The 9244-nt window shown below is 40.8% G+C and overlaps 1 protein-coding gene across 2 annotated transcripts; it reads left to right on the top strand.

Moving 5' to 3' along the window:
• Window positions 1-2676: 2676 nt before the first annotated feature.
• Window positions 2677-9032, top strand: slc16a9b (solute carrier family 16 member 9b). Of its 2 annotated transcripts, XM_064320246.1 has the most exons (7): window positions 2677-2926; window positions 3380-3590; window positions 3784-4024; window positions 5374-5517; window positions 5994-6089; window positions 6216-7085; window positions 7337-9032. In XM_064320246.1, the coding sequence occupies exons 3-7, from the start codon at window positions 3820-3822 to the stop codon at window positions 7519-7521; spliced, it is 1500 nt and encodes a 499-aa protein (XP_064176316.1). In that variant the 5' UTR covers window positions 2677-2926; window positions 3380-3590; window positions 3784-3819; the 3' UTR covers window positions 7522-9032. The 2 variants fall into 2 exon arrangements, with proteins under 2 accessions (XP_064176316.1, XP_064176310.1); XM_064320240.1 differs by lacking the exon at window positions 3380-3590.
• The last annotated feature ends 212 nt before the right edge of the window (window positions 9033-9244 follow it).

Here is a 9244-nt window from a genome sequence, read left to right as displayed (position 1 = left end):
CATCGAGTCCTCCTGCCCAGCCAATGGTGAAGACTTTCAAGTTTCAAGAACGTTCTGTATCACTTCTCTGAGTGGATTTTAGATTTGATAAGTATCCATCTTGGCTGTAATCAAGTTTTTGTTCCGTTTTAATGCCATTAATCTATTTTTGGTTTGTCTCCACCTTTATGTGAATGTGAACCTTTTTTGCAGAACTGGCTTTGATTTAAGACACTGACTGAATGCAATTAACTTCCAACTTACGTAAGTTTCTTTTTTCTTTCTTTCTTTTTCAAGTTAAAGAGGATTAAGAGTTTTTAATCCATTTAGTAAGTCCTCATTGGTCCATCTGTGGGAAACCCCATCAAAGTGTCTTGGGAACATTGGGACCTGTTGAAATAATGCGTATCCTTTCTTTAACCCTGGAATTAGTATATACCTCATCTGAAGAGCCAGAGAAAGGCATGAGATGTCAGACTTAGGAGAGTACTTATCTTTGGCCAAAATATAGGCCTTGACATAACAGGAAAAGTACAAGAATAATTTTTGTTTCAAGTTCTTAATGTCTACAGTTTGAGGGTAGTTAGTCTCGCTCTAATAATCTGACAATTCCCCTGATTAATATTTGACATTCTAGTCAAGCATACCCTTGAGGGTCAAGACAGTCTGGGAGAAGGGCCCTTTGTACCGTAGTGCAAGTCATACTGTACAATTAAGAGCAAATGAAGTGTATAATTGCTGCTACATGAGTCTATTATTGTGTAATTACATAAAGCATGTTAGTTAAGGCTCAGAGTTAGGACAATGGCAGGAGTGAAGGTGAAAGGAAAGGGATAATGTTAATTAGATCATATGCACCCTCATAATCCCTGATTTGTGTAATTTATCTAGTACTTTTTTATATATTTGCCAGAATCCAAAGGATGATTAATAAGCAGGGCAATCAACTACCTCTGTCCTGTGAGCTTTGGACATTGTTAGAGGTCCAGAAATTAAATACTATATCAAATCTTGATTGAGACGACAGCCATCTATAAAGTATTGTGCTCGTGTAGTGTGTGATATAACACACAAAAATAATATATGTTTCTTTCGGAAAGACATGCGTTTTGGAATTTGAAATCCTTACTTTGCTCTGAAAGGGCATCCTTAAGGCTGACAATAAAACCAATAGGCTTCTGTGACGCGTCCCCGGTGGTCTCTTTTTTGTGATTCTCTAGTAGGCTAATTAAATTCTGAAAGAAAAAAAAATCTCACTAACCCACTGTAGCCTGAAATCATAAACCATCACAAGCACAGGCTATACCACCTCGTGTGAGATTTCGTAGGCTATCTTCATTGCAATATGTTTATAACGGAGCCTGTGGTGAAGCAGATTATGATACGCCTCATTTCTCATAGATATCAGATCTCTCCATGATACGTTTCAAACTACTATACACTGCACCAAAATCTGATTTATTATCATTATGCAGTATTTCAACATTTCATGGGATAACAGTTGGAAAAGTGCAAACCATGTTACTCTTAATGTAATTTAGCTAAATAGCCTATGTCAGAGTCAAATATGAAATATTTTATGTCAAACTGCGCTTAATAAATTGCAGAAAAATAGTAGGCTACATGTTGTTTGTGATTATAGCTATTTGATCACCCAAGAATGAAATTACGTAGAAGGAACTGGAGAAAAAGACATGATGTACCAAGCCAGAATAGGCCTATTACTTTGCCGTAATTGTACGCACCTATATTATCATTTCGTGGTGAATTAGCCTCCTCTTAGCTATTCAAGTGTTGCCGAGTGTTATCAAATATTTTGTGTACGTTTGCACGTTTATAAACTGCATTTAATATACATAACTTTATTTTTGAATGATCAAATACAAAACACACGATTTGGAGAAATAACGCCTGCAATAATTAGTGTGTTTGGGATTTATTTTCATTATAGTAATTTCTCTGTTTTGTGGGGAACTTAAAATCCATTCGTTTAACCAGTTAGGCCGAAGCCTGGTTACAGTGATCCATTTCTCGAAACGAAATACCCTGTGTTTGAGATAATGTAGGCTATAATAAAGTTCTTTGTCTAAATGCTAAAAACGGGGATTGCTATCGCGCCCCGAGTCGTTGCATCAGTGGCACATAGGCTATATCTGTTCTGGTACGCGTTTGAGAGCGTAGCGAGCTGCGACAATTATCCTACATTTTAAATCGTGAGCTTGTGGTTTATGCGGCAGCATTAGTGAACGTAGGCTGCTAAATTCAGACACAAATGTTTAAATTTCTTTATAAACAATGACGTATGAATAAAAATAAATAACGTTTCCATTAGAAAACATTTTATACGCTTGTGAGGAATAATCTACATCGTAGGCTATAGCAAAGAATGTATTCGAATTTCTTACACAGTCGCTCAGGTAGCCGATTTGACAGATTAGGGTAGTGATACCATCGTCAATTTTATTTTAAAATATCACGCCTAGCCTATCACACACTAATAAAATACTATTTTCTGAACATGAAGCCTATAGATTGAGGATTTCACACAAATAGCATACAATTGGCTAAAAACCTAAATATATTCACATAAGCAAGTGACAAGTAAACAGTTCGACGGTGTGATCAGCTGTATACCAACTACAAAACAGGAGGAAGTTTAGCATCGTATTTTAGCTAGACCAGCGAGAACAGCTTCAAACCGGTTTCCACTCCTGGCAACAAAAGCGGTACCTAGTGGAGCTTGAGCTCACAGTTGCTATTTAACTGTAGAGGAAGCCTCTTAGCCAGGGGCTTAACGTTATACTTGAAGAAATGACATGTTGCCTACTTTCATCCGTTTTGTTTTAATTTCGTGCAAAGTGCTATGATATCGTCCTTCATGTCGGCTCACCTTGGCAACTTTGTGCTCACTTGATCGACAGCTTTGCAGGTGTCTGTAATTGCCGTGGTAAGTCGACATTGGTCGCTTTTTTTAAAACTGTAAACTATGCAGTCGACAAGTTTATACTTAATAATACGATACGACTGAATCATGACTTCTACTGAATTGGTTTGGCTTTACAGTGAATGTAGTATTGTCATCTCCGATCACAGAATTAGCTCTCTGAATCTTTATCCACATTAAGTGTTTTTATGTAGCTGAAAGGGTTGAAAAGAGTTCCTTCTAAATGGTGATCATGATTAGAACGTACGTTTCGGCTCACGGTTTGCTCGTAATACAGTATTACTTATCCTATGGAAAACTATTAGCCAGCAAGGCAGGAAAAGGATGTTACTGGTACTCCGCCGGCGGTCTTCCAGCTTGTCCTGGTGGATGCAGTTGTGCAGTGCGCATAGGATCTACTTTTTTTAAATTCTCGGATACCACCAAAAAAGTTGTAGCCTATTCTTTGCATTACAGGGGCGAGAGTTCAAGAAAACTGTCAAGCAGGGCAAATAATTAAGTAGGTTGTGTCCTACGTGGATCTCCTTCCTTTGAAGGTGTGGTTTCCAAGCAGACAAAATGAGACGGTGGACTGATAGAGAGCTGCTGATTAGCCAGGACTTGGTTTGGCAGACTACCTGCCTGGTGTACCAGGCATAAAGGATAAGGTCTTAATTATAACATCGAGGTATGAGAAAGGACTATATGTCTCCTGTTATTTGGTTGACTTAAATGTTGTTTTCTCTAAACAACGTTATGTCTGTTTGTTATAATTCTTTGGTGATTATATTTGTGTGGATTGGCTTACAAAACATCACTTGATATGTTGTTGCTGAATTTTACAATGTCTTTTTTCTTTGTGTTTTTCTCATCTCTTGTAGGAAACCTTGTTAAGACCTTAAATCCTAACCGGCAGGATGAGTCCACAGAGCTCTGCAAAAGCCCTGGATGGGGGCTGGGGATGGGTCATTGTGGTGGTGTCTTTCATGGCCCAATTCCTTGCCTATGGCTCCCCCCAGTCCGTGGGAGTCCTTTACCCAGAGTGGCTAGATGCTTTCCAGGAGGGCAAAGGAATGACTGCATGGGTTGGTTCTCTGGTGTCTGGTGTTGGATTGATTGCAAGTAAGTACAGGAACTGTTTGACACAGCCAAAACACTTAACCTTGAATGTTTAAATGCTGAATACTATAGACACGTATCGATGATTATTGTTGGAATAGTGGAACAATGTTCAATAGAAGAACCAGAGTTAATTATGTAAAATGTTGTAGCCCCAGCCTTTGTGGAATTAAAAGGAGGCTGTTAAAAAAGCACTGGCCAATAAAGCAGGTAATATGAATGGTTTGTGGGTTTAAAAAAAAAAAGAAAAAAAAACTAGCACAGGGGTTTTCTTACTGAACTCTGCTTGGTTCTTATCTGCTCTTAAATTGCAGGGTCATGACCAGTGGACCGGTCTCTGTGCTAAAGTGTTATTCCTTACTTTGAGCAAAGTGGAAACAGACGGGAAAAAAACACAGTGCTGACAATGGCTTCTTCCCTATTGGACCATGACTGTTATGAAATCAGCCCATGCAGTCCTATAGCATTGGCTTCTGAAGGGCTAATTTCAGCCAGTGCCTCAGAGATATGCCTGCTTCTGGCTTTACACTCACTACCCTGCCACAGACTGATGCCAACAGGGCCATTAGTCAGGGTGACCAATAGAGCAATACAGGACTATGGCATCAGATTGCACTGACCCGTTGAAGGCGCCTGCCTGATCTTTAATACCTTGTAAGTCAGCAGATGGTGTCATAAGAAACAGGTGATAAAGGGGCGCAACTTCTCTTTGAAGTCTTCTGTTGAAGTCTCCCCCCACACCCCCACCTATTTTTTTTTACCAAAGGGCGGAGTTATCTTGTTATTTCTTTTGCACATTGTGCTGTTTATTCTTGCTCTATGTCAGTGAAAAAGGGCGCAGTTCTCATATTCAATGAAGGAAAGAATGATCTTCATTCAAATAATGGCAGTAGCAGAGCGTTAGAATGTAAGAAATGACAAAACCAACTGACTTCAGGGGAGTTAATCCCAAACCTGATATGAGATTTGCATGGGTTTAAATCCATGTTATTTCCAGGGAAAGCTCCCTTTGTCCTTACATGACTTCAGAACTAACTCATGAACATGCAAAAAAGCTATCCTCATTTCACCAAACAAAGAAGAGGTCACGTGATGTTTGAATATAATAATCCATGAAAACAGTGGCCTTGGATAACCTCTCCCTCTGGCCCCAGAAGGTTTAGTGGATTTAAGTGGTGTGACTTCTGTCTCTCCAGGCCCAACTGTAAACACAAAGAGTCAACAGCTATAGTTCTACAATGGCATTCCTGTTCCTGTCAAGACAATGACGTGTAGACAGTGCAGTGTCACAGCGCTTTGGTATTTTGAGTGCGTGTGTATTTTAAAAACTGTGCTTGTCTTTGTGTTCCTAGGTCCCATCTGCAGTGCTTGTGTGATGAACTTCGGTGCCAGACCAGTCACAATCTTCAGCGGGGTCATGGTGGCAGGAGGCCTTATGCTTAGCGCCTTTGCCCCCAATGTCGAGTTCCTGATCTTCTCCTATGGAATAGTTGTTGGTAAGAGGATCCCTATTCACTGCTTTTTGGCTGAAAATGCTGCTACCCTCTGACACAACATGGCAGTCTGAAAATAGGTCAGGGTGTTTAACAAGAGTCTGTGAGTCGTCCAAATGTTGTAGGCTACCCCTAGAAACCTTTAAACAACATGGAATGTTTATATGCCAGCATGATTTTACTTGCTGTCCAGTTGAAGGAGGGGGGAGAATTTAAGAGATGAACAATGGCAGTGGCCATGGCTTTTGTTATGAATGCCAACTATACCCTAATGATGCCTCTCATTAATCAAAGATTAATGAACCTAATGAAAAGAACCTAATAGTGGTGATCTTTGTGTTCTTCATGGAATGATGTTTGTTCTGTGATTCTTAATAGGATTTGGCACTTTGATAGTTCTATGTATGTATGTTTTGTGTATGACTTAGTCTTGCTTTTGGGATACTGTCGCTGATAGATCTTTGCTTTGTTTTGCACAGGACTGGGCCTTGGGCTGGTTTACGCTGCCACGGTGACCATCACCTGCCAGTACTTTGACAAGCGACGTGGCCTCGCGCTTGGAATAGTGACAACAGGTACAGCCACCTCTGCCTACTTTTCACTTTTGTTGGAAGCGCTGCAACTTTGTTATATTTGTTTGTCTGTATATGCCTTGTGTGGTTTATCGCCTAATCTCCTCCAACCTGTGTGTTTTTGTCCAGGAACAAGCGTGGGAGGATTCCTGTACGCCACAGGACAGAACGAGCTCATCGAGCTCTTTGGAATTGACGGATGCCTGCTGATCATCGGAGCCATCTCTCTGAACGTCATCGCCTGCGCTGGTCCCATGAGGTCCCTTCAATTGCCCGGCTACTACCTCAAGCAGAAGGCGGCGTATGAGAAGGCCGAGGAGCAGCTCTTCTCTCAGTCCGAGAAGCTCCCCGCCCCCAAGGAGTCCATCATCACCACCACCCCTGGCACAGCCGAGAAGAGCGCCACAGCCACCGACCTGCTGATCGCTGTGGAAACCAAAGATTCTCTGGCCTACGAGAAGAGCTTCCTGAGCGGCCTGGCCCTGGTCAAGATCATCAAGAATAAGCAGAAGGCCTACTCCACGTACTTCCACTCCACAGCCGAGTTCCTGCACGACCGCGTCTTCGTCTCCTTATGCGTCACCCTCTTCCTCTTCAGCCTGGGGGCCTTCCCGCCCGTGCTGTTCATGGAGGATGTGGCCCTGAGCGAGGGCTTGATCGACGGGGTTAGTGTCATACCGCTGGTCTCCATCGTGGCCATCACCACAGGGCTGGGCAAGCTGGTGTTGGGCATCCTGACTGACATTAGGTGGATCAACAGCCTGTACCTTTACGCCTTCACCGTGGCCGGCACAGGGGTTGCTCTGCTCGTCATTCCAGTGACCAAGAGCTATGTAGGCCTCCAGGTACTCTCAGGGATAGTGGGGTTCTTCTCGGGGAACTGGGCCATAACACCCTACGTCACCACCAAGATCATTGGCATCGACGGCCTGACTCAAGCCTACGGGATCCTGATGTTCTTTGGTGGTTTCGGAATTATGCTGGGACCTCCAGTTGTAGGTAAGGCTATTACCCTGCAGCTCCAAAAGATCTTTGCTGTGTGTCAGTCTTTGTTGTGTGTGTTTGGACACGCACCAAAGCTTACAATTACTGTACAGGTATGCGGTGTTGAACGTCTTGCAAAATCATCCAAAGGGATAAAGTCAACTGCTGTTGTTTCATTCAAAGGGTGTAATGCTTGTCATGTTGTGGACTCGGCAATGCTACAGGTAGTCGTGTCCTTTAATGAAAGTCTTGTCTCTCTTTTCCAGGTTGGTTCTATGACTGGACGCTTTCGTATGACCTTGCGTTCTACTTCAGTGGAAGTTGTGTCTTGGTAGGAGGGATCAGCTTCTTCCTGTTTGCTTTGCCTTGCTGGGACAAGAAGAACAAAGAAAACCCTAGACGTGACATTGAATACACTAGTAGCTGTGACAAAATAGCCTCTGTAGCTTAAGTAGTTGTCAAGAAAACCCTGAGCTGTCCTGCTAATAGTTTTTGTGTAATTTCATCAACCACTGCAGACATATTTTCTCACCTCCACAAGGTCTGTCTTGTTGGGAAAATAGTATTTATGGTGCATTGAATTTGGCTTTCAATGTTTTGTGCATTTGCAACAATGGTTGGAGCAGGTTTTCCTTTTTCAAAGCGAATCTGAAACGAACAGTTTTGACTGCAGCATCTTTTCGGCATTATATATTTTCCGTCTTCAAAATGTATCATTATGGCCTTGTTTTAAGAGGCTCTAGTTAAATGAAAGTGTTGGCATTGGTAGACATTTTGAAGACTGAACTATTGTTTACTGTAAGAGTGCTGTTCATTGTACATTTCACATGACTTGGACTCATTTACATTTACACTGACTGAAAATACCTTCAATTCTCAGTTTCAAGGTCACTCATGTTGGGTTCAGAGGAGAACTGTTTTGAACTCTCTAGGTTTCTTTTATGAAACAACCTGCAGGAATATTATATGGACACTGTTGAAGACAACTACTTAAAAAAGAACATTGAATTGTGTTACCATGCAAATTCCAATTCTTGTAATTCACTGTCCATGCATGTGTGTTTGGATGACAGGGATTGGAGTGTATGAGGAAATGCACTTTAATGAATTCTGTTCAAGTACAACCGCACAAGATTTTTTCCAAAAATATATTTTTTATTTATACACGTAACTTTTTTTAAACTTCACCCTGGGGCATTTTCAAAGCCCAGGGCCTGGGGTTCTTCAGTACTGCCTTGCAGTATACACATTATGCCTAGTGAATTATGGTGCCTTATTCTCAGAACAAGGTGGCACCAAAACCATGTTTCTTTCTTACTGACTTTTCAAACTCTTTGTACTTGATTGCAGAAAGTAATTTGCCATTTTGCCATTTTCAAAAGACATGCTCTACAAAAGGAGATGTATGAATAGAATTAACGTTAGAGCACATTCAGTCCAGTTCAGATCCTTTTGCCAATGGCTATTGATGATGTCGTTTTTCGCTAGGCTGGTCCTATTTCCTTGACATGCAAGCAGTAGCCATTTTTGTTAGTGATTTATACAATTACTGTATATCGAGTACATTTGTCTACTAGTCTTGAAATGGTTGAAAACTTAGTAAACCTTAGTAAACAATTTGTAAGCTGTCATACGAGACAACAGTCTTTTTAGTGATTTTATATGCACTGATTCAGGTATTATTATTATTATTATTATTATTGTCATCTCTTTTAAAGAAAATATTTAAATGTTTGTCATTTAAAAGTAATGGTTTTAAAGTATGATGATACAAACATTTTCTTGTTATCCAAAAAGATCCCTGAAGATGTTTTATGCTGTGGTCTTCAGCGTTTGAAGCTTCGCTTTGTCTTAAAACTTTATATTTCATGTCTTTGTTCAGTTGCCTTCTGTGTTTTGTTCTTTTTCACTTTTTTCATTTTTCTAAGAAAATTGGCAATAAAAAGAAAATTACCTCTCAAATGTGGTAAATATTCTTTGCTGATTTCAGCGTCTCGAGAAATCACATTAAATTGGGCGGACTTTTCCTTAAAGGATATTTATTCATATTTGAATTGTTTATTTTGAATGCCATATTTTTAGAGCACTGTTAATGTAATGCTCTTCCGTACATCCTGTTCCCATGCAGACGACAGTCGGATGGGTGAAACATGTAGTGTAAGTGGGCTTAGCAA

The sequence above is a fragment of the Anguilla rostrata genome, chromosome 2 (genome assembly GCF_018555375.3).
Source record: "Anguilla rostrata isolate EN2019 chromosome 2, ASM1855537v3, whole genome shotgun sequence".
Taxonomy (NCBI): Eukaryota; Metazoa; Chordata; class Actinopteri; order Anguilliformes; family Anguillidae; genus Anguilla; species Anguilla rostrata.
The sequence above is the reverse complement of the archived record's forward strand: the minus strand, read 5'-3'. Positions and strand labels throughout refer to the sequence as shown.

Bases quoted from the DNA above. Each gene is read 5' to 3' on its own strand.
- slc16a9b (XM_064320240.1), top strand. From the start codon at position 3,820: ATGAGTCCACAGAGCTCTGCAAAAGCCCTGGATGGGGGCTGGGGATGG. The intron at 5,518-5,993 runs GTAAGAGGATCC...TGTTTTGCACAG, and splicing joins CTCCTATGGAATAGTTGTTG to GACTGGGCCTTGGGCTGGTT. The intron at 7,086-7,336 runs GTAAGGCTATTA...TCTCTTTTCCAG, and splicing joins GCTGGGACCTCCAGTTGTAG to GTTGGTTCTATGACTGGACG.